At 39.5% G+C, this 25059-nt stretch overlaps 1 protein-coding gene across 1 annotated transcript; it reads left to right on the forward strand.

Annotated features, from left to right (window-relative positions):
• Positions 1-1075: 1075 nt before the first annotated feature.
• LOC145458715 (nucleolar protein 6-like) lies at positions 1076-20907 on the forward strand. Its single transcript, XM_080337173.1, has 25 exons — positions 1076-2217; positions 2817-2933; positions 3207-3311; positions 3481-3555; positions 4225-4393; positions 4669-4797; positions 9402-9565; positions 9631-9751; positions 10405-10550; positions 10873-10991; positions 11551-11728; positions 12776-12898; positions 13516-13664; positions 14548-14654; positions 14715-14842; positions 14904-15021; positions 15817-15974; positions 16653-16816; positions 17517-17669; positions 17739-17836; positions 17901-17991; positions 18260-18383; positions 19370-19531; positions 19595-19696; positions 20750-20907. The coding sequence occupies exons 1-25, from the start codon at positions 2053-2055 to the stop codon at positions 20891-20893; spliced, it is 3309 nt and encodes a 1102-aa protein (XP_080193299.1). The 5' UTR covers positions 1076-2052; the 3' UTR covers positions 20894-20907.
• Positions 20908-25059: the final 4152 nt, after the last annotated feature.

A 25059-nucleotide genomic window follows, 5' to 3' on the forward strand; every position in this document is an offset into this window, starting at 1 on the left:
GGAATGGCAACGACCGATTTTGCAGCTTCGTTCCGCTTCGCCGAGGCTGGAGTGGAGAGTTGTTTTGCGTAAGCGACTGTAGGATTTCTGGCAATCCAAAAGCTATCTTCCCGAGCGCAGAAATTATTGAATCTGGTCTTGATCGAAAGCTACTGTTGCACCGATTCCTAAAATATAAATTAAAATGATGTTCCGGCACTGATCCACCTAGAATCCGTTCTCCAGGTCTGAAATATCGGCATTGTTCGAACAATCGGAGAGTCGCAACGGGTCATTGTTATGGTCATTGTGTTGCGGTTACCCGATTGTTCTGAACAATGCCGATATTTCAGACTTGGAGGACGGATTCTAGGTGGATCAGTGCCTGAACATTATTTTAATTTATATTTTCGGAATCGGTGCAACAGTAGCTTTCGATCAAGACCAGATTCAATAATTTCTGCGCTCGGGAAGATAGCTTTTGGATTGCCAGAAATCCTACAGTCGCTTACGCAAAACAACTCTCCACTCCAGCCTCGGCGAAGCGGAACGAAGCTGCAAAATCGGTCGTTGCCGTTCCATGTTTAATTTCTATAGTGTAACCATCTTGAGTTATCAGCATAAAAGATTAAACTGTCAGACGAACCAATTTGTGTTTCATTTCCATGCAGTACTTTGCTTTTTTACATACTTATATATTTCAATGAATTGATGAATACTGTAACAGACATATATAGTGTTATTTTTTAGCATTCGTAATTAGTGCTTAATGAAATGTCGCTGTACAAGAACTTTGTAGCTGTGGCAGCGAAATGGCCTAAAAACCCAAAGCGCGCAAGCCACTATATGGATTTGGGGACTTTAATTGAGAAAAGGATATCGAATACATTTCGTTATGGTGGCCGCACGCAAATCGATGATTCGAACAACTGCCAAAGGATATATCGGAGCTTATCCAGACTGCAATCTGGATTTTACAAACAAACCTACGAGAGAAAACAGAACTCGTGTTTCATGGATTGCGATGAGAGTCGTGTTTCTGAATTAGTAGATAAAGCATTGGAACTTAACCGCAAGAAGTCGAAGAAATGAATACACATATTGCCTAAAAAATGTTGATTTTTAATTGTCTGACTTAAACGAACTATCCACGTCTGTATTGTCAGTTTATTACGTAGTAGCCATGCCATTTGATATTAAGATTATATAGGCCACTGTATTGCGTGCTGTAACAGATTTTATGGAGCAGGCCTACATATGTCAGCTACATCAGGTCCCAGCTACCTCACACCAATCCGAATCTCGGTCATCATAATATAGCTGGTTACTCTCCCCAAAGTAGAATAAAATCGGCGTGTGCCGTATATTACATTGATTCTAATTACACAATCCACGCGTACCAGACCGAGGTCCTGATCTCCAACGTATTGAGGTTTGTCTAGGGATGGAATGAAGCAAAGACCCTGACAATCCGTCCCCCATCTTGTGCACTGGAACATTACAAGTCAAGATATGCGTGCAGTGTGGAAATTGGATTACGATATTCAACTAAATCGGTAGAGGGACCCTTTCTTGTAGGGACTCGTGTAATAACACTTGAGTTGTGTTTGTATAATTTTTACAGACTGACATACTGGTAGTTGACATGCACAAAATAGATGAACCTTTGGAAAATTATACCTCTCTGATGGGATAGGACTGTCCCACTTTTAAATCAGTATGTCATTGATTCCCCCTCTAGGTGCCCTCGATGTTCTGACCTGCGGTTGCTTCACATCTCCAGCGCCTAAGCACATCAATAGTACTGACGGTAATATACTAGTATACTATCTTTCGCTTATGAGACGTAGCAGTTTTGGTGACAAAAATGTACACTTAGAATTTACTTTGAATATTTTCGTTCCTGATTGTGTAGTCATATTATTGTCTTGGAATTTATTATTTATATACCAGATATATTGTGGGCTTAGAGTCATGTTATTTCATAGCTGTCCTATAACAGAATGTTCTTCATAACTTGTTTTTGCATGTCTAACGTAGCTTCTAATACAAATAAGCCTACAACTACCCATCATGGAGGATGAGATGGATTTGGATAATCAAAGTGAAATATATGAACCTCCTACGAAGTCGATAAAACTGAACGGCAGTGAACTGTATAAGCTACCCGATGAAGAAGAAATCTCTTTACTGAGAGATAATCACTGTTTACTGCAATCAAATCTTTTCAACTTACAGGTGAGGAAGTTATGATTGTGTACTATTAGATTGAAAATTTATTGACACAGAAAACTTGGCATTTTGAAAATAATGGCCCTTGTCACTGATTTTTTGGCAATAGGTAATTGCGGGTAATTTCACTGATGCATAATTGAGTAAAGTAGTGCATGATGATTTGTACCATTGTCACAATCAATTTATAAAATTGCGACAATTTGTAATTGCAGTGTTCTGATCAAGTTTTACTTGCTTCTGTCTGTCAAGGCTATACATATTGTATGCGGTGTTCTTGAAATATCCCGCTTTTAGTTGACAATGGTTGTAATACTTAGTAGTTGGCTATCACTGTTGATGCCCTACAAAGACAAACAACAACTGGGTTATATTTTTTGTCTTATCTTCTAATGCAATATGCCTATGTGTAATGGTTTTTTCTTTGTTGTGCTCACTTTTCGTTGTGGGTGGGGTGGGTGATCATCTCAACTCATTCTGTTCCGGTTTTGCAATGGAATATGATGTTGTTCGTTGGTGTGTTATTCCATCTCTGTCATTTAAATTTCACTACATTGCAATGGTGATTAGAGGCTAACACAATGAATATGCTTGCTTTTCTTTAGGTTACTGAACTAATGAAGGAGGTCACTTTACCGGGATCTGATCGGAAAAAGATTGATAAGTTTCTCGGGTCCATTTCGAAGTACATTTCTGAATTGCCGGCAGCAAAAAAGCAAAGTGTAAGTGAATGATACAAATGGAAAAATGTGATTGATAGTGTTATCAATCAGACGAAGCCAATCCCACATCTTGCTAAATCAAGATATGTTATGTGAAGATTTGTTGTGAAACACTGAGGATATGGTTTTTCTTTCTTATCGCACTGCAATGACACAAAATTGAAATATTACTTATGGCTTGGTTGTTGGTTCTGTCAGTTTAGTTTAATCCTATGTGTATCGACGATATATTCAATCTCATGCGGAATGATTATTTGTAACGTTCTTTCACAGCTTTCGTCCTGCTTCACTATATTCGATGATGTCAAAATTCCATTTTTTATGAAGCCTAACAAGGTCAATGGAAACATGGTATTTGGTCCTCCTGCTAATATCCAGGTAAGCGCGGTGCCTCTTGCCGTAAGCTTGAAATTAGTGAAGGAACAAGTATAAGTCTGATTTTTCAACATTAGGTTACAGAATTCCTAAAACCCTAATTATCTTTTGAACTTGGCATATGGTTAATTTGAATCCACTTTGACCAAATAAAATTCATTTTCTTTTGCAGGTCATTGGTAGTTATCAGTCCAAGTTGGAATTGAAGCTAAAACTGAACGTCGATATTGTTTTGGAACTACCCAAGGTATGAATACATGCTAGCTTGGTTATTTGATAATTGAAGAGTTTCTTGGAGGTACAGAACTTCAATATACAATTAAATAGTATATTCATATTCAAATGAACCCGAATATTTTCGGCTGACACTCGTCAGGGGTAATCGTCACTCTACTAGTTGCTGACGATTACCCCTGACGAGTGTCAGCCGAAAATATTCTGGTTCATTTCAATATGAATATACTATTTAATTATTTGATAATGCAAATAGGACTGAGCTTTACATATCCACTGGAACAGTAGAGACATGATGATTTCCATGTAGTAGATATTAAAGAAGGCCTGTTGGGATAGGGAGATGCCAGGCACTAGCAAACATTTCAAAAGTGTGATCCGCTCCTGAATATTACATACATTGTCTGGTTTTGGAATTGTTGCCAGTAGACATTGGAAGGGATGGTTCAATGCAAGCTGTGGCATTAATGTCCAATTTGAACAAGCTATATGAGGCACAGCGTCTTAAGAATTGTGCCTACAATTATCTTCATTTTTTTGATGATTATTTGCTCTGGGATCGATGAGCGATTCCAACAGAAAAATCTTGAATCTAATTGAATTTATAATCGATAAGCTCCGAGTTGATTTAAGTAACGCAAAGATCATTTTTGACACAAGTATGTTTTTTTATTCACGGCAGGATTGCATGCAAGAAAAAGATTTCTTGAATCAACGATATCTTCGGAAACGTGCCGTTTATCTGACCTACATTGCCCACTACCTGAAGAGATCCGATCTTGTTTCGAATGTCGAATTCTCCTTCTTCATGGAAAATCCTCAAAAACCTGTCCTGTTAATTGCTCCTAAGGGTATGAATTATAACAGAATTTTTCAACACTAGGCCAAGTACTCTTTGTACTATTGAAGAAGGGGTTGCACTTCTCAACTGTTTCCACTTCTAAATTAGTTTTTGCAGCCCAAATCAACGTTTTCTCACGCCGTATTCAGGTGTCAGCATCGTTCAAAACTACTGTTTTGAGAATTGCTGATAACGATAATCAGTTTGTGAGATGCGACCGAATGATTGCCAATTCCACTGTTTTTAATCTATGTGAATGGCGTGATATGTTGATTTCGTTGTCAGGTAAGCTTTCGAAGCTGGTCTGTGTCCGATGTCATACGTGTCCGACTGAAGATTCGTTAAAGTACAAGAGATTTGAGCCGTCGAAAAGCAATGTACGAGTTTCTTGGTTTACTGGGATCGACGGGCAAGGTTTGTGGCTGAATCTGTGAATACGTGCTAACTTCTGGCTCGGGACTTGCACAAATTACTAGAATTTCAAAATGCACAACTACAACTAGAGCTATTCACCTTTCAAAAATTGACAACTAGAACTGAAGCCTCTCGCTAATTGGTAGCACTGATAATAGGAATTACGAAATTGCAGATGAGCTTTGACCTCTGACTATGCCAGTAGCGATGACTCTGAGCTAGTAATGACTGCAAGGACATAACACAGTAGAACACCGGTATCATGGTCCATGCAAAACGATGATACGTGTTTTCTACTTGTTTGGCGACACAAACTACTCGCTTCTCGAAGTCTGTGACTAGAGCTAGAACTGGAACTACTCAAGTTTCAAAATGCGCAAATAAAACTTGAACTAGCGAGCGACCTTTAGATATCCGCAATCAATTAAAACACAACTAACTAGATTAAGCTCAGCAACTTACTAATCGGTAGCACTCTTGATACGAATTACTGTATTGCAAAGAGCTTTGATCCCCTGGCTACACCACTGTAGATATGGCGAGGCCTGTAGCAGTCGTTATTTGGATCCCGAGCCCTATTTATTCTTGAAGGGAACTTCATTCGTTTGAATAAGTTTTTAAAACGTGGTTCCAACTGATAGGGTATCTTTCATACTTTCAAGATCAATCATTACACGTACCAACTAATTTTACTTTATGAAATGAATGTTTTGCTTGTAACTTTTTTTTGTTCATTTTTAAGACAAAAGTGATACGGAAGTGGGATAGAAACATGTTACTTCTACATCTTTTAAACCAAAACTAGCTTTCTAGTGTGCGTGGTTATCAAGATATGGCGAGTCTAGCTGTTTTCGGCCCATTCGTTGAAATTATGCGGCCACACGAGGGCACCAGACATGGGGTGATAACTTCATGAATGTAATCGATTGCGATTACGATTACTTACGAATGACGCGATTACGATTACGATTACGATTACAGCAAAATCAGGAAGTAGTCGATTACGATTACATTGGAAAAGTAATCACGATTACTCACGATTACATTTATTTTGCATCTTAGAGGTGATATTGGAAGACAATATATGGATTGCGCTGAAAAGGCCTAATGAGATAACAAACTTCATTTAAAAAGGATGCGTCATTTGCTTGTTGCGTCATAATGGAACCTACCTCTTGCCCATTTTTTTTTATAGGACGATCTATTGCACCCAACGATTTGCATTCTTGCCAGGTCCTTGACTGCCGCACCCCAAATTTCCCAATAGGGTGAGGAGCGAGATCGAAGATGACTCAAAGTATTTCGTAGACCAACATGAATTATTGAGCATTTTCGAGAGATCAAATTGACTTGAAAATTTTCTTTAGATAAGCTTGATTTTGAAATGCATACGTCTTCCCCCCAACAAAAAAACATGGCCTACATTATTTATAGTAGGGCTGTATTTAAAACAAATGGTTGTTTAAAACACTTTGATGTGTAAATACTTTTCAAAAAACATGTTGAATGAGCCTATATGGACAGTAACCACCTGATTTAGCCGACGTACATCGATATGGGATGGTTGAAACCCTCAAAATAGTCGGTTCAACATTTATACGACAGATATTTCGTCAAAGAAGCTATATTTACCCTATATTTTTTAATGTCAATGTCAATACACATTCGTGACGACATGGCTCAAAAAACATGATTTAAACATGTTTACTTTAAATTGATTTTTGTTTTAAATGCAACCCTACTTTATAGTTATAGGAATTAAGGTTCCAGTCAATACCGTGCCACGACACGCCAAAATACATATGCAGTTTCGACCAAGACGCGACTTCACGAAGTGTGCTACAAAAGAAAGACCTTGGCCGAAACTTAGCGTCTGTGTCCATTGCCAATAGCCGCGCTGGGTGGGCGTGACTAATAGTCCACGGTCCTTCCAATCTGAGCCCACAATGAAAATGTTTCTTTTAGTCTACTACGTTTAGGATACAACAATATCTTTTGATTATATCACAGACCGGAGGTTACGAATTAACAACATAAACTAAAGTAAAACGGGATACCAGACGTTATAATTATGAATTACGTGCCCCCAGCTCTACAGGTAAATCTGAACATCGGCGTGGAGAAAGGATTAAAAATTAATGATAATAAAATGCGATTACCAATATTATTGACGAAACTCAGACTTCAACTTGAAAATATCACCCTATGAGGGCCAAAGACCAACGTTTGGACTGGGGGACGAGTTGCTGTTTTGGCCCTGAGTCTAGCTACAACCTCTGCTAACATGATATATATTATATAAGTCCATGGCTATGACGGCAGGTCCCAATGTTGAGTAAAGAATTGTGAAATGAGGATTGGCGCCCGTTTCAAGAAGAGTCATATGAGAATAAGATTGTCATTCATAAAATTCTGCATTCAACTTAATACAGATAATGCACTGCAAGCTGCCGTTACGAGAAACGGCAAAAATGGCTCGGTTATGATGCCGCTGTTGATTTTCAATGCTTCGTTGTGGAAACCGTAATGTTTTATTTGACGAGTACAAAATTTCAAATCTTTGTTCTGTGTACGTACGTATACTAGATAGCCTTACCGCTCGCCAAGCAGCATCGGTCAAACTGCGTTTAACTATAAGCATAACCAAACATCAATACACAAGTTACTATTTTAAACTAGGCACAGTGGTGATTAATTATCCTGCTGCGGGGTACTGGCGTGTGAAACGTTTTGATAACCTGATATACAGTACGGCGGGTGTTCTTACGATCACACTAATGTACGAACATCGGATATATCTATTTACTGCGGATACTTCTTACGCAATGACTAGCAAAGCTAATAGGCTACTTCTGACGTAATAATGAGCAGTGGCATTTGAAAATCAGACGTTTGTGCTATCACGAGCCTGGTATAATATCTCTTCATTGTTCACGAATGTTCAGTATACGTAATAGACCTAGTGCAAATAAAAAGTAATCGTTCTTTCACAAAGAAATCGATTAGATATGGGAAGTAGTCGATTACGATTACGATTACTTCGGAATTTTTTCGAATGTAATCGATTGCGATTACGATTACTTGAAAATGCTGTAATCGTCGTAGTCGATTACGATTACTAATCGCGATTACCCCATGTCTGGAGGGCACACGATCCCCAAATTATGATAGAGGTTGTGTATTTGATATTTGGCAACACATATCTAGACTAGCGTTGGGACCCCGGGATTCGAAGCGATCCCGGGATTAATCGCAATGAAATCCCGGGATTCGTAAACAGCATCTACTCTAAGGCTTACGTAGCGCCATGTCTCTTATTTTGGTGATAAAAAATACTTGTCACAAACTCGGCTCATTGTCTAAAACATTGCTTCTTAACCTTTCTCGCTGCAGCGCCCCTTTTCGAAAATCGCCAAGGTCTGGCGCCCCCACCCATATTTTAAGGATATTTCGCCAAAAAATTACGAAACCGTCTCTAAACGATGATACTCCTGACCATTTTGGATGTCGGAGCCGCATTTTAGACTTCAAAGTATACGTAGACAGCCACGTTAAAACACTAAGTAGACATTAGGCAATACACCTATGCACAATTGCACATGCACATATAGACTTCTATAAACTCTATCGGTTATTTTAGAATTGATAGGCGAGTGTTATATACATGAAATGAACTGAAAATGCATCATAACTACTACATACTATTATGTCGTTATGTGCTCTTCATACATTCCAGCACTTATGCACAAGTTTGCGGGGACTATACGCTGAATAATATTGGACTTATTGCACTTTATACTTGACTATGAGCCGTTATTTTGATGTTGGTAAAATTGTGTCGAAATTTACTCTTCACAAAGACGATATGTAAGGGTCTACGACTAGCAGAACTCAAGATATATCGTTGTCTGACGGGTATTCATCCATGCGTTTGACGCTAGCGTACAAGAATTCTCTTTCCCTGTTTTCAGAAGCGGCCCTGGACGGCATTAGACATAACTAATATCCCTCATTTTAGCATTAATATACAGAAATGCACCATAACTATTCATAGAAACTAACAACAGCTGTCGTCAATTATATATTTGTGGCATATTCAGAGGGCAATCAGAGCCGCTTCGGGAATCACAGCCCTTGATGCTCTCATGTTTTGCGTCAATATTACAACAGATAAATGTTGTTTGTGCATCTTTATGTAGGCCTATGTGTATTTTACTATATCGCTAATCCCGGGAAATCCTGATGCCGGGATTTCAAATTTGATCCCGAAATCCCAACCCTAATCTAGACCTCTGTGCCAGTAGTGAGAACTCTGAGCTAGCAATGGCTGCCAGAAACATCACATAATAAACACTGGTATCACGATTCAAGCCAAACGCCGATACGTGTTTTCTGCTTATACTAATTTTGATTTTAAATGTACAACTAGAACAAGAACTACTCGCTTTTCAGAATCCGTGACTAGAGTAGAAGTAATAGTGACCCAGCATATCCCTCTCAGTAAGTAGTGCATATGCGCAAAACCTACCTAGCGCTCCACAAAAGTACAAGTGCTTCGCTACTGCTTATCTCTAGCCTGTTTATAAAACAATCATTGCTCCTAGACCCCGTTGCCCAGCCGACTCCGCATTACAACAGTTTGGTGCTCAGCGATATGCTGATGACGACGTTGAACCAGGAAATAGAGGACGGGGTCGCACATAACAGGAACGTCTCCGATAGCATTAAGTTGTTGAAACTCTGGCTCGATAGAAGGGAACTTAATGAAGTAAGTTGACAGACGAACACTCCGTGTTATGTGTATCGAAATGATTTCATTTCTCTATTTCACAGGGGCAAGGTTGCTTCACCGGTTTCTTGATGACAATGCTCGTTCTGTATTTAAAAAAGAAGAGGAAGGTCGACAGCACGATGAATTGCTTTCAAGTGGTTCGTGTCGTGCTGCAATATTTGGGTAGGTTTTAGGTGAAATTGTACGATTTCAGAAATCCAAAAGCTGATGTGATTGAAGAAGTGTAGCGTCGTATCAAGTTATGATGCAAATGTCGTCATGGGTCATAGCGATTCACTATGAAGAAATTTGATTGAATTGGAACTTGTCTAAGATGTCATTTGTATTACAGAACTTGAATAGCCTACATTGTATAATAAGTAGAGCAGGGCAAAACGATTTATGTACTCAAATCCTGGTTGAGTATCAATTCTAGGGATTCGAATCGAGTACCGGCAGTTAAGTAATGAAAATATATTCACTTCGAATGAAGAGTTGATTTATCAACGAAAAATATAGATTTAATACACCGTAGGGCCTTCAAATCTCTGTTAGCTGTATCTCTGCATCAACAAACATGTCACACTCGGCTGCGAATATTCATGGAATGACATTTCTGTCCATCAGTGATCAACCCTCACAATAGTCACAAACTGCAGCAAAAATACATATTTGAAGGTTTCAAGTCAATCATACTTTATTATTTCATCATTGGTGGTACACGATTATTCCACTGGACTCGGAATTGATTCAGCCTGGGATTCGATTTCGCCCACCCAAATTATTGCATGTTGAGTGCTCGGTCAATACTGGATGTTAGATTTTCAAATTTTCAGGTTCCTCTGATTGGACGACTAATGGAATATCGTGGGACGACGAGAAAGATCTCTCTGAATATCATGAGCATTTCGAAGTCGTGTTTCTTGATCCATCAGGACACCATAACCTGTGCTTTGAAGTGTCATCTTTGGTATATAAACGGGTATGGCTGTCTTATTAACTTCTTATTTGCTGATAATAATCCAAAAAAAAAATGATCGGACTTGCGATGGGCTACGATCATGAGCGTAGTTAGTATGAAAATTTGGAGTGGATGACAATACTGCAACAATGCTGACACGTCAAAGCAGTCAACATTACAATGTTCAAGTTTAAATTTGTGAGGCGGAATTAGTCTTTTGCCTGCATTGGTTTATGCCGCTGTCTGTAATACGGTGTCTTGTACTTGATCTGCTCTGATATTTTGGAAATTATCAACCTTTGACCATGGTCATTGTTATTTTGTGGTTTCTCTGTAATTTTAGGTGCAACATGAAGCCGCGTTGTCTCTGAGTATTTTGCATAACCCGAAGATTCGTAACGGCTTCGAAATGGTCTTCTTGCAACCAATTCCATTTTTGACGAGTGTCGATCATCTGTTGCGGTAAGGTTTAGATTTGTGTGTCATGATTTTGGTTTCTTTGTCCCTCTAGTGGACGTTCAATTTTACCAAACGAACCGATAATAGCTAATTTTTAGATATCATGATAACTACTCACTCTAGAAAGCTAGTTGTGGGCTAAAAAGCTGTAGAAGCAACATGTGTCTGTCTCATTTCGATAGAACTTTGTATTAAAAACAAACGGAAACACAGTTGCAAGCAAATTGATGATTTCTCAAAGTAAAATTGAGCACGGATGCAGCCGTCGCGATGTCAAAAGAGCATAATTATTTACCATATCACTATGAAACATACTGTATCATTAGAACTACGGTAATTCTAAATATATTTCCAAACAAATGAAGTGCCCTTCTAGTATAATTACGGCTTGGGCTCCGAATAGCGAATGTTAGAACTTCAATGAATTATTATTTGTCATTCGGCGGGGTTACTAAATGAAATCGAAGATCTTTTGCAGTCAGACTGATAATATAATAATATATTGATAATAATACGCAATCGTTCAGCATGCCACTTTTATTTCTGTATTTCACTCGGACAGAATCAAGAGGCCGGGTGTTCTCCGAGAATTCTGCAAGACGCTGAATCTGCACAACTCCCTGGTCGAGTATAACAGAAACGCGCTGTTGTGTCTTCGCTCTCTGCTCACCTCCGTGTTGGGGCGCGGACTGAAGTCCAGAGTTCAACTGCTGAGCCTGTCGGGATGCAAGTATGGCACGGTGAGTTGAACCCAGTTATTAGCAGACATGGTAAAAAGTAGATTTGATCGAAGCGTCGAATACTATAGTATTTTTTGATGCTAAGACATGAAATAAACTAGAATCTGGTCACCTTTAGGCTATAAGAAATAAATCCTTATTCCCAGTCTAGCAGCTCCGGAACTACTCCTAGGAAAAAGAGTTGCTCAGCATTCTCTCTGAGGAGTGAACTTCTTTGGTCATTAATGAAGACTATACACACGGCACACCGTTAAAGGGGCACTGCACTCTAAAAATGATGTGGTTCAAATTGAAGGGCAAAACGAAAGAAAAATTTTGGCCACAGCCGTTTTCTTCAGAATGCCACCCTAATGGAGCTGTAATGTATTGAAATTTCCAGAGTTGCAGCACGCTCCAGCAGTCACGCAGAGATCAAACTTAATATAGTTGTCAGCCGATGTTGTGAAGGAAATATGTTGTACACGCCAAGGTGGTTTAGATACCGCGTCCAACGGAAGATGTCCAGTCAGGAGAATTATGTCAAAATCAGGCCTAGTGTATTCTATTTCCTTCATAACATCGGCTGACAACTATATAAAGCTCGATCTCTGCGTGACTGCTGGAGGGTGCTGCAACTCTGGAAATTTCAATACATTACAGCTCCATTACGGTGGCGTTCTGAAGAAAACGGCTGCGGTGAAATTTTTTTTCTTCGTTTTGCCCTTCAATTTGAGACCACATCATTTTTAGAGTGCAGAGCGAGAGCGCCTTTAAGAGTTCAGTCTTTGATGGGGGAATCTTTAAAAAATTCACCAACATGTACTGTAATGGAGATGCAAATTCTCCTGCGATTCTCTACAACCTTAGCGTGACATCATGCAAATTGCTCATATTTTTTTACCTTTGATGGCTGATATCCGTGTTCCTTTCAAAATGTGAGAAGAAGGCTTAACAATTTGAGCAGTGAATTCTTACGAATGCTAATTTGGTGCCTAATGGAATACTTACCTACCGCAAGCAACCGTGCAGGCGATATTGCTATAACTGTCGTTTTTTTGTTCTGTTTAGTGGGATGTAACGGCAAGCGCTCCGTTATGGAAATCACCAATTTCATATTTGACTTTTGGAATGTTGCTGAACTCTGAAACGCAGTCAGTGATCGACAAAGGTCCCTGCGCTGATACACCAGAGGTAGATTGCTAAATTTTGGATGCAGGGATGTGGCTAAATCACAGAAATTGATGCTTTTATTTATGTCTTGGACTTGATGATTTTCACATCTTTCAATTTTTTTTAAACTTTTTAAATTGGTTTTCACTTTCTTCTGTGAGATATTGTGTGAAAACAACATACATGATCTATCGACCGATTTGAATGTCACCATGTCTTTTATTGCATTTTGTTACACATGGGGTAATGGCCGAATTCAAATTTTCGATCTGTCGGTTATGTCACAAAAGTCGAACCTATATATATTGCTTTATAATCTATATATTGCTTTTCGAGCAGACATAGGCCTTCCAGGGCAATCAGCAGCAAATCAGGAATTTGGAGTGTAGCTAGATTCCATACAACCAATTACGATGTCATAGAGAAAATAGAACATGGATTGCCGCCACACCTTGATCGTAGTTAGTGGCTGATTTTTAGCTTGAAAAAAATTCGCCTGGTACTCAAAATGTCTATGTGTGATTGCTGCCCTTTCTGCTCTTCTCCATCAATCGTCACTTTGTGGAACTGGGAAAGCTATTAATTTCAAAGTTAAAAATATGTCATGACTCGTGCGATGGCATCTTGCCTTGTGACAGGCCGCAGCGTTTCGCAAATTTTGGGGCGACAAATCGGACCTTCGGCAGTTCAAAGACGGCGACATTTCCGAGGCGGTCGTTTGGCCGTGCGAGAGCAAAGCGCAGAAGAGAGACTTGATGGAAAAGATTTGCAGGCACCTTTTGCATTTGTGAGTTTGCGTTGTGATTTATAGTCGTTCTGAATAGCCAAGACGGTAAAGCATAATTTCCCGAGTAGCTGGGAGTCAACTGTGTAATGACTGTTCAAAAACAAGTTATTTTTCTGGATTCTGGCCATTCACCGATTAAATTGTCAGGTTTTCCTAAAAAACGCTAGACACCAAATTTCTTTCAATTCAAGCATAGGCCGCCGCAGAGCAAATCAAATTTTTCAGTTTGTTATGAAAAATCGAAAAAAAAAATTCAAAATTGTCTGTCAACCCCATGAAATTGTTAAGTTGTCTTCAAAAACGATGCAAAACAAATTTGACTCAATTCCAACCCATAGAAGCGGATTTATTCAAGTTTTTCATTTCTAATTCTGGCATTATCCACCGTTAATGCTATTTTTGCAAATCCAGAAATTTCAACTGCAAGAACTCTGCTTCTACGGATTATAGTTGACCCAAATTTGGTGTTTAGCATTTTTAAGGGTAACCTGACAATCTAATTAGTGGAGGGCTGGAATCAGGAAAAAATGTCAATTTTGAACAGCCCTACTGAGCAATAACACAATGGTGGATTACTGTATTGCTGAGATTATTATGCACAAATTTTGTGCTGAGTTAGTCTGGAGATGTCTTTGTCAGAGTGTTTTTGCTTTTTTTGGTATTCATATAGATTTTCTGTACTTCCCCTTTTTACAAGAGCTGTAAATGCCGGTAAAATTTCAGAATACTTTTTGCGGAATGATGAATTTAGTATTAAAATTTCTTCTGTTCATGTGATTTTGCATCATTAGCTAATGGAATCATTTACTTATCATGAGAACGAATGTGTATTATGCTCGAGCCTATTCTGACAATTACCAAATCCTGTTTTGGATGTTTGCAGACATTGCCGTGTTAATAACAACGTCGCAGAGTACACTGGCAACCAACTGGATAAACTGCTACTAACGGAGAAAAATTCTGGCGTTCTCGGGCCAAAATCCTCCACCGGTAAGGTCATAAGGGTCGAAATTTGAAACACTACTGATAATGATATATTTCGTTGTCCAGGCGAAGAAAGCTGCTCCGGCCTCAACCAGTCGTATAACGAGCTGTGCAGGCAGTTGCGTCAATTGCAAAAGTCTCCGTTGCCAGTTAAATCAGTCCAGGGTCTTTCGGCAGCTTTGAGAGGCACCGAGGTTTGAGTGTTTTGGTAAAGTTTGTGTTTGATTGTGATGAATATGTTCATATTTTGTTCAGGTCAATCCGCCGTTGAAAATTTCACTTCTAAAAAGGCAGGGCAGGAAAAAGTTGATGACTGATGCCGCGAATTGTTTATTCCGAGACGGCACATCTCGAGTTATTTATCCTATCGAAGGTAAGGACGCGTTTGGTGCTTAGTCTGATGATGATCTTGATTCGAGAGATATACTCAGAGATGTTCAAGTTTGTCGGCACTTCCACTTGAGTGGAAATAATTAATTGTGATTTCCAATTATCTACTACCGGCTGACGATTACACCTGACGAGTGTCAGTCGAAAATATTCGGGTTCATTTCAATATGAATTTACTAATCAATTGTATAATATGTCTTCGTTTTCTGCCGGTATTTTGTGCTGAGGTGCCTCTCGTGAAGTCCACTTCACTCCTTGTTTGAAGAGGCTTTTAGGAGCCTACAGATATTTAACATACATTTTAACAGGGTTGTCATTACTTGAGTCATTTTAAAATACGAAAAATGGCTTTACTCGACTCCAGTCAATTTCTGTAGTGACTAAACTTGTACTCGAGTCATTACGCGTGACTCAAGACTCGGCCGCCAAGACAGGCATTTCGTTGTAACATCGAAGAATAGTAAGCTACCGCAATACTGGTATTCCGTCCATCGGTACTGGTGTTTCTAAAATAGGGCAACAGACCGTGTAAAGTGAGGAAAGTTAGTAGGGCCTATATTATGAATGAGGCATTCAATGTTGAACCGGCTTGAACTCTAAAATGAACAGTGAACGCAATGACTTGGTTATAACTCTGTGTTTTAATAATATATCTATAGCGTATAATAAAACCTCAACTTTCTTAGTTTTTGGGCAGTTGTCAGCCAATAGTAATTTTAGAAAACTTGAATATCTATAATTGTATTAGATATATATTAGAAATTGCGTTTGTTTGCAGTGATATGCTTCTTGGAGAGCAGCGGAAAATGGCCGCAAGACGTCGACGCTTTGCAGCGCATGAAGGCCGCCTTTCATATCGCGTTCGCCGAGGAATTGGAGCATTCTTACAAGGATTTGATTTGCGTTCCTTCGTTTTCCTTTGTTGACATTTATAAGGTGAGCGCGGAAGATTTTTCTGGACGCATTGAGATTCGGCACGCGCGACCAAAGTTTAATCATCCAGGGTTGCAAAGTCAAGTCAAGCCTCCAAGCATGTGAATTGATGAGGCCTTGAACATGGCCAAACTCTAGCCGTGTGGTGACATCATAAAGATATTGTAATCTTGTTGCTTGGTTAACCATACGTATTTCTAGAAATGTTGGTATTGAACTGTGAATATCATGGGAAACTAATTGTTTATATACGCATTACGCATATACTGCCATAGAGGTAGAAGTTATGTCGTATGCGGCCTATACACCGACTTATGCAATACACACACACGAACTGTGCATATGCATACCATGAGGGGATGTATGAATATGCCGCTGGGCAAGGAAGGTGCAGATATAGCCTGGTAAGGCTTTCTAAGTCTTGCACCACCCCTCCATGCTGTCCCGGTAATGTTGAGCGTCAATTGGCGAAGTCATTTTGGATACCAGTGTTACTAATCAGGTCTTGGTATGACCCTACCAGGGATCTAACCCACAACCTACTGGTCTAGATATCGGGCGCTCCACCATAATGGTATCTTGGAAAGCACCAGCGCCTGAATGCGATTTTATGATGTATAATCTACCGTACAATCTCCCATAATATTTTTGCTATGTTATTGTAATTTGTTCACTTTGCAGGACGGTTTCGTGTTCCGTTTGAGCATTGCGTACTCGAGAGAAGTGGAACTTTTCAAGTCGGTCACCACCACCAGCGGTTTACTGAAAAAAGTGACCGACGAGCAATGCGTCCAGCTCGAGGAGAAGTTGGTTCTCATTCCGAAGCTTGCTAACGCTTTGAACTGGTAAGTGTATTTTTTGCGGAGTCGGCAAATTTTGTCGCGTGCAGTAGGCACTTTTGGCATCTGCCGAATTTCCGAAATAGCTTTTTCTAATCATCTACTGTAAATCGAACTCGCGCGGCACTCTATTCAAATTGCTACTCAAGACTTAGCTTGTGCTGAATTGAGATTTTGACTTGTACAGTCAGCTTTCAGGCAGACTTGCACAACTAGGTAATTCTAGTTGTCTAATTAGACTATTTGGAGCGAAATGCGAAATCTAATTCAAGTATAATTTGTGAAAAGTCTCTTTGCTCTCATTAAAATTGTAATTCAATTATGGTTTTCGTGAAAATGATAAGTAAGAACTGTTTAGTTCAAACCAGCCAATCTTGCTGTACAGACATTTGCTCTTCTCATATGTTCACTATAATGAACTCAGATTTGATATGAACAGAACTTATTCATTGTCCACGTTTTCGCGAATTCAGTAATTGTAATTCTAATCAAATTAATTAGATTAGAAATAACTTTTTAGGTGCAATTCTAATTATAATCTAGTTCAGAAAAGCGGAAAATTTTCTAGTTCAAGTCGTCTTCCAGGTTGGCAAAAGGCTGTAATACCACATCCAGATTTTATGTTTCTTGTCATTTGTGATAAATTCACCCCCCCCCCCACACCCACCGAAAAATCTCATTCTGAATACGTCTGTCTTGTTTCCAGTATTTCTCAGAAAAACGACGCTTTCGGACTGGTGTGTAGGATCGCCAAATTTTGGATCAACGAACACATGCTGTCAAACCATGTACCGGATATCGTCACGGAGCTTCTGTGCGCCTATTTGTTTGTTCACCCGCACCCGCAATCAGAACCGAGGCGAGACAAGTCTAGATATGCTGGCCGTGCTTTGAACGTGATCAATAAAAATGTTTATCATATCTACAGATCTTCTATGGTTGCTTTTCATCGATTCTTGCAGTTGTTAAGCACGCACGACTTTGCCGCCAGTCCCATCGTTGTTAATTTCAACGATGATCTCGAAGGTAACATTGTTGCTTTTTGGCGGTGATGGTTGCCGTGCGTTTAAGAGCAAACTTTTGCTTTTAGAAAAAGACTTTGTCGCTGTGATCCAACATTTCAAAGACAACAGGAGCTCTCTGCCGCCGATATTCATTTCGACGCCTTTCGATAAAATGAGGTATGTGAAGATTGAAGTCATTTGATTGGATTGTGAGCAGGGCTGAGTAGGTCTATTTTGAGTCGAGCTACCACAGTGGAAATAGTTTCAATACTGTAATTCTTGTTGATAAATTAACTGTATGGCGAGGTGTGGTGCCCGAAAAAATGATCTATCGCTACTCGACTGAAATCATTAGATCTAAAACTCGATTCACATTCAAGTACTCGAATCATTGCGCCTTGCCCTAATTGTGAGATAATTCTAAATTATGTTTTTGTTGTAAAAGGTCGACTTTGACATCGCAGCGGCCTGCCGTAGTCATCGTCCGACGTTTGAAGGCGTTGGCGTCGAAAACTCTGGAAAAGCTTACCGATAAGATGCTAAATACTGACCAAATGAAGAGTTTTCAGGTTTGTATCTGCACTGGGTTGCCCAATATAATATTGAAATCTGACCATATCTTCCGGCGGTAAATATTCCCGTCTTCATTCAACTCTGATCTTTTCGGCCGACGTTCATCAGGAACATATGTCAGTTAATGCGATTGAACTAGTTTCGTGATTTAAAAATAATTTTGTAGTTGTGACGTAATAGCAACAAATACACAGACTCGTGTGCGTTTTGAGAATTTCTGTAATTGTCATTACCATGTCACAACAACATAGTTCCTTTTATATCTTTTGCCTAATGGCAGTAGGTAGGTGGCTCTGTTTTTAGACTGCTTACACCTTTTAGTTTTTTCATGCAAAACTACTTACTTTACTCACTTTGGATTTTGATAAATCTAAAGGACTTCTGTGGTAAGTTTGTATCATTTTATTAACTGAGATTGCAGTAAGAGCCGGGTGAAATAGCACATGTGTCATTGTAATTGAAAGTATGCACCTCCAAGTAACTCTACAATTCTACTTTTACATATACATACATAAATAGCCCATACTTTTATATGGTTCAGAACTTGAAGATTGCTTTCAATACAACATGCATTGTAGTAAACATTTATCAAACTCGAAAACTTTTCTAGAGTCACACTAACTCGATATAAACAGATTCTAAAGCAACAAAACCAATAAGACAAAGTGTATCGTAAAATTACAGATCATGAAATTCGCATTGTGATAATTGGCAACAACAGACTTTAAAATGCTTCTTGGAGGTACAGAACTTCAATATAAAATTGAATAGTATATTGATATTGGAATGAACACGAACATTTTTGGCTGGATTATCGGCATTTTGCTGTAATTATTCTAATTAGACAACTAGAATTATCTAGTTGTTCAGGTCCGCATTTACCACCTCTGTGGTGCACTATCTGTCCACACTTCCTTACGCACTCTCTACCCGGAATTTTACACCGATTCACTCAAAATGGTTTCTGCAAATAATTTGACAGGATTGTTTCACTTCTTCCCGGTCGGCGTACGACGTTCTCATCAAACTCGATCCTAAATTTTCGTTGCTGCGTCACAAACCACAATCGCGCAAAGACGCCGATGTCCCGGCTCTGCCCGTGATCGGGTTTAATCCCGCGGAACGATATCTCCTGGAACTGGAGGTGACGGATGTTGAAAATTCATTACTTTGTTGGCGAGGGTTCTAAATGTTTGTTTCTTGACAGCAATCTTACGGAGAAGTTGCGTGTTTCTTTTTGGACAGTGGGCGATGTGACGCGATCGGTGTCTTATGGAAACCGTCTGTTTTCAACGACGAAGACTTCAAGGTAAAAAGATTTTGTTTAGCTGTCGACTTTAGATTGGAAGTGTGCAACAGTGTTTCACTTAACTGAGATAGTCTCGGCTTAGGGGTTTGCTGGAGGTCGAGACGCACACTCCTACAGTAGACGCACTGATTTTCAGTGAACATTCATTATAATTTTTTGTTTTGTGTGAAATCACATTTTGAGTAGTATATCCATGTTGAAATGAACCCGAATATTTTCGGCTGACACTCATCAGGGGTAATCGTCAGAAACTGGCAGAGAATTGGAAAGAACATTGTATATCAACAATCGTATGACAAAATATGACGTTACCACACCAGCATGATAATCGTGTCGTCGAGATTAAACGATCTCTTCACTGCGATTATTTGAAATTTCATGCCGGTGATGTCACATTAGTTGCTGACGATTACCCATGGTGAGTGTCAGCCGAAAATATTCGGGTTCATTTCAATGTGATTGTAGTTGAACGCTCTCTTTTTCATGCTGGTGACGTCATATTTTGTGATACGATTGTTGATATACAGTGTTCTTTCCAATTCTCTACTAGTTGCTGATGATTACCCCTGATGAGTGTCTGCCGAAAATATTCGGGTTCATTTCAATATGAATATACTATTCAATACTATACAATTGTATATTGAATTTCTGTGCCTCCAAGAAGCCCTTCAAATCATTTTTTTTCTCTTTCAACGCTGTCTTTGATGCACAGTTCACTGTGTGCACCAGCATTCTGTAGTAAATTTTGAGATGCCTAATATGGTAGATTTTTGGTTTTTATGGTTAATGGGAAATTTGAGGTTTGTCGAAGGATTGCAGGGTAGCATAAGGGTTTGCCAGGTTAGTAAAGCTTCACTGGTGTAGAATATCTCAAATCGAACTTGAAACTTGCAGATTGCTATTGCACAGTGATATTTTCCTACATGGTGATCGTCTGCCAAGCCTTGTTCAAATTTACTTCTTGCAGCTCTTTGTATGAGTAATTTGACGAAATTTGCTTTTACTACTTCGACCGCCGTTATGTGCTTTTTTCATATCATTATAATGTTGCAGATTGACAAGTTTTCCAGACGGCAATGCCTCACCGCAAAGAAGGCTGGACGAGATGTGAACGCCGTCCTCGAAGACTTCAGATTATTAGGACAAGACCTCGTTATCAAAATAGAGCTGCATGCTGACAACTGGAAATTTGAATAAATGGTTCTATCTCATTGTGTTGCCAGTATCAGTGGCCGTATTAGCTAGCAATGGGCCAGGAAATGGTACGCTTACACTGAGGGGCGCAAAACCCACCGAATAGTGGTTACAGAAGTATTGCTGAACTTAGAACTGGTTTTAGTTGTGCTGAAACTTCACAGCGTCATGGAATCAGTATTCAGACTAACACTGTTGTTCGTATTAGCTAGCTAGAGAATATGTCTGCATAGAAAGTAAAAGTGAACAGCCATTCGCTTAACAGGTTGCGTGGAAACGCAGTTATAGCCAAATTTATCACGTGTCAGATATGACTAAGCTATAGGAAGCCTTAAAGCTAATTAAGTTGTCTGTGATGACTATGAAACCAGTACTGAATATGATAGAGACGTGCCAATCAATTAAAGAGGCAGAATTAAACTCTTCTTGAAGCAGCGGCTTTCAGTTTAAGCCAGGGGTGTCAAACTCAAATTACGTTGCAGGCCGGATTCAAACCGGTGTTGCCACTCAAAGTTCGTGAAAAAACACTAGACGGACAAAAAATACACTAGTTTGGAAATTTAGGGCAAATCTATTGCATAAATCATAAAGTATGAGGGGATGTATTGAATAACACCAATGAAGTTACGAAAAGACTTGACAAATCACAAATTCATCACGTTAACGTTGTCTGCAGTCTTCACATCAGGCAATTTTGATAATTATTAATTGCCCCATACCAAATCCAAATTTTTTCGGCACTAAACTAAAACATATCAATAAGTAGTTTTCCATCTTTTACACAATCGGAAGGATTAAAGAAAGCAACACAGGAACAATTACTATAGGGAAGCAATAATGTCCATGCAAAATTGTACTTTAGGGTTATGACGTCACACTATTTTTCAATTCAAATATTGTAGGCTACCCCAAAACATTTACATCCTTGGCAACACCTGGGATATATAACTGATTTTATATCTCTGTGCTACACAGAATATGCAATCATTCATGAATTGGCCCAGGCAATCTCGGCAAGTTGTCCTATTCGTTTCTGTCATCGGTTCCCTTTTGGGACTTGAAAACCGATCTCTGGATAGAATCTACAGTCTACACCAGAGATCGCCAACTCAAAACGGGTCGCGGGCCACTTTTCAAAATTCACCGAGGCCGCGGGCCGCATGACTTCTATATCGAGATTAAAATAGGAAACGCTGTTAAATGGACACGTTTTGATAACTCTACGTCAGTACAACGCTAACATGGGCAACAGACAAATCGTGATTATTCATGTTATGAATAAGCACAGGGACTCGTATTCCAGTCGCGCGAAGCGCGAAAAAGTTTTCATGTTCTTGAGTGAATTTCGTCATTATTATTAGTAAATTTCCACATATTACCATCAAATACTTATCGTTTCTCAGTCCAAGTGATCGAATTCATCGGTAGAGTTGATGCAGGGGGTGTCCACGAAAATTTAGGGAAGTTATTAATGCTGTGCTGCATCTTTGGGTGGGCAAATTGTTTTTAGTACCTTTTGTTGCATGTTGTTATATCTCGACATCTCATCAGCAGTTTCGGTATAGTGGGAAGATATTGGATTCGCCCAAACATAGCCCTACCAGAAACAAATTTTCTTCGTGATGAGGAGAACACGATTACAAATTGGTATTGAATTATGGTGCGCATCATTTTCCTCTGCAGTTCGCATCTGTACTGTGGGGACCAGATTACAAAGGACACTACTATATAAATATCGAAAATCTACTCGCACTGAACCGCGCGTAGAGCGAAGAAAATTTCGAGAATAATGCAAGCCTCTTATAATAATTAGTCAATTCTTAAATTCAATTTGCATATTAACGGCCACCAACACATTCTATTCAAAATAAGTGTCGACGGCCGCATAATTTTCCTTCTACTGCCGCGGATTCGCCACCGCTGGACTAAAGAATCGATATTGTGGTTAGCTGGACACTGTACTTGCTGGAAAACTATCTCCTCGTAAAGCTTGGTCTTTTGGGAAGCCCGACGTCGTTTTCTAAGCGTCCCGGTCTGAGCAGTGGTGGGCCATTGCACGTCAAGGCAATAAGCCAATTCATATCAGCAAATTCTTCCTCCGTGGAATGATATTACAATCGCCGAAGCCGTAACAGCTAGTGAGGAATATTGACATTGGGCACAAGAGAATGGCTTACTTTGAATAACAACAACAATAATATGTCTATACTAAAATCAATTTCAGCATTTCAAAATGCTTTACTAAGCGTTCTTCCGAAATTTCAAATCAGGTCGCGGGCCGCAAAATATGACGTCGCGGGCCGCGTGTTGGTGACCCCTGGTCTACACTCTGTCAGTGATAGAAATTAGCGACACCAAGGCAATTTACGTATGGGGTTTGTTTTTGCGCTAAATGTGCAAGTGTAGTAGGATAATAATTAATATTCCTTGAAATAAGTTTTATGTAAAGCACATCAAAATAACATCTTAATTTAAATGTAGCCTATTTTCGTGAAAAAACACTTGATTGGCAGAATTTTGATGAAAAATACACTAGAACACCAGTGATATATAGAACTCCGTAATCCCTGATGTTGTCACAGCTCTGTATCAGTTTTGACTTAAAAGGTCCCCGGTCTCCAGTCTCCACATAAACCCGAATCGCGAATTGATACCAACCAAAGTCCAACGTGCGCAAGTGCGCATGTGCAATTGTGCATATATTGGAGTAAAATCTCTTATATTAGCCATGGCGCATACCTAACCCAGGACTAATGCCAGATTACGACTAAAACAAAGGGACCATAGAAATATGCCAGCTTATATCGTCGTCAGAGCCACTGTTTTAACGGTCTATAATAGGGTTACCATATTTTTGGACGCTTTTTAGCGCTCACTAGCGGATTCTAAAAGATGTATGAGCACATTTCGATCAATATGACGTCACACCAGCAAAGCTTTGTCTATCGACTAGTCACTAGAGGTGGTCACGATCCGGTTCAGAAGTATGTGGCGGTGTGTTGTAAGTTGTAACCACGGCCGATGCCACTTTTTTCAGCCCCCTCCCGCACAAATAAACGCTTATCGGCCCACCGTACGGTAATCGATGCAACTTCTGGGGGCTTACTATATGCATCTGGTCGTAAATGATTTGAATGAATTACAGAAGAGTGCGGAGAACTAATCCTCTTCGATAATGATAATTAATTTATCGTTAGGATATTTTTTTTATCTGAGCAAGACACACAAGGTACAATGCGATAAGACACAATGCGTTGTAATGAACAGATAGGCCTATAGTGCCCGACGTCACAGTTCTTTTCAACGTTGATATTTTTTGAAGCCGCGGCCCTTTATAGTTATTTCTATTCCTCGTGAGGGCTTTCTGTCGTCGGATCTTTTTCCGGGCTTTTTACGGCGGGGAAAGAGGAGCCCAGATAAGCCTCCGGCGGGAATCGTTCTGGAGCCGCCCGATTAGTGGGCCCTTATCGTCACCACTATACGCTATCTCCTCCGCGTATTGTGGAATTATGTCAATAATATTGGGTATTCGATCTATTATTATATAATTTTGATCCTCTATCCGCCCACATGATCAGAGTTAGCGGTAGAGCTGGTGGAGGAAGATGACTTCGAAAATGCAAGTAGCGTAATTGTACGTCATGATCATGCCACACCGATAGGATTATTTATCAGCCTAATGCCGGTGCGCACTGCACCACTGAGCTACATAAACACCGCAAATCCGGTGGTTTCCAACCTTTTATGGTCGCGACTCCATTTCCAACTTGGCGTTGCCCAGCTGATTACTAATTAATGGTCGGCAAATTTGCCCAGACTTATCGCACAGCCTATTTTGGTAGCTGATTACGTTCAACATCTTCGCAAACCCCAGAATAAAGGCAAACTATCTTTGAATAAAGCATCCAAACGGCCTCAACCGAATCTATGAATATACCGTTACCTTGTAATTGCGATTACAATTAGACTTATTTCTGTAAATAAATGCTATTTTATATTTTTATCGCAGTTTTTGCGAGGGTGGTAGTCCCGATATCAAAACGAAGATATGCGCGCAGCGCGAAGAAAAATTTCCTAAATCTGCCCAGAACAATTTTGTTTATGTGAATTTACGAAAAAATTATGAGTTTTTTTCAATCCTTCAAAATTCAGGACATTTTTTGGAAATT

Source organism: Botryllus schlosseri, chromosome 16 (genome assembly GCF_051294905.1).
Source record: "Botryllus schlosseri isolate E-star chromosome 16, Bs_hap1, whole genome shotgun sequence".
NCBI classification, from domain to species: Eukaryota; Metazoa; Chordata; class Ascidiacea; order Stolidobranchia; family Styelidae; genus Botryllus; species Botryllus schlosseri.

Bases quoted from the DNA above. Each gene is read 5' to 3' on its own strand.
- LOC145458715 (XM_080337173.1), top strand. From the start codon at position 2,053: ATGGAGGATGAGATGGATTTGGATAATCAAAGTGAAATATATGAACCT. The intron at 2,934-3,206 runs GTAAGTGAATGA...GTTCTTTCACAG, and splicing joins CGGCAGCAAAAAAGCAAAGT to CTTTCGTCCTGCTTCACTAT. The intron at 17,670-17,738 runs GCGAGACAAGTC...TCATATCTACAG, and splicing joins CACCCGCAATCAGAACCGAG to ATCTTCTATGGTTGCTTTTC.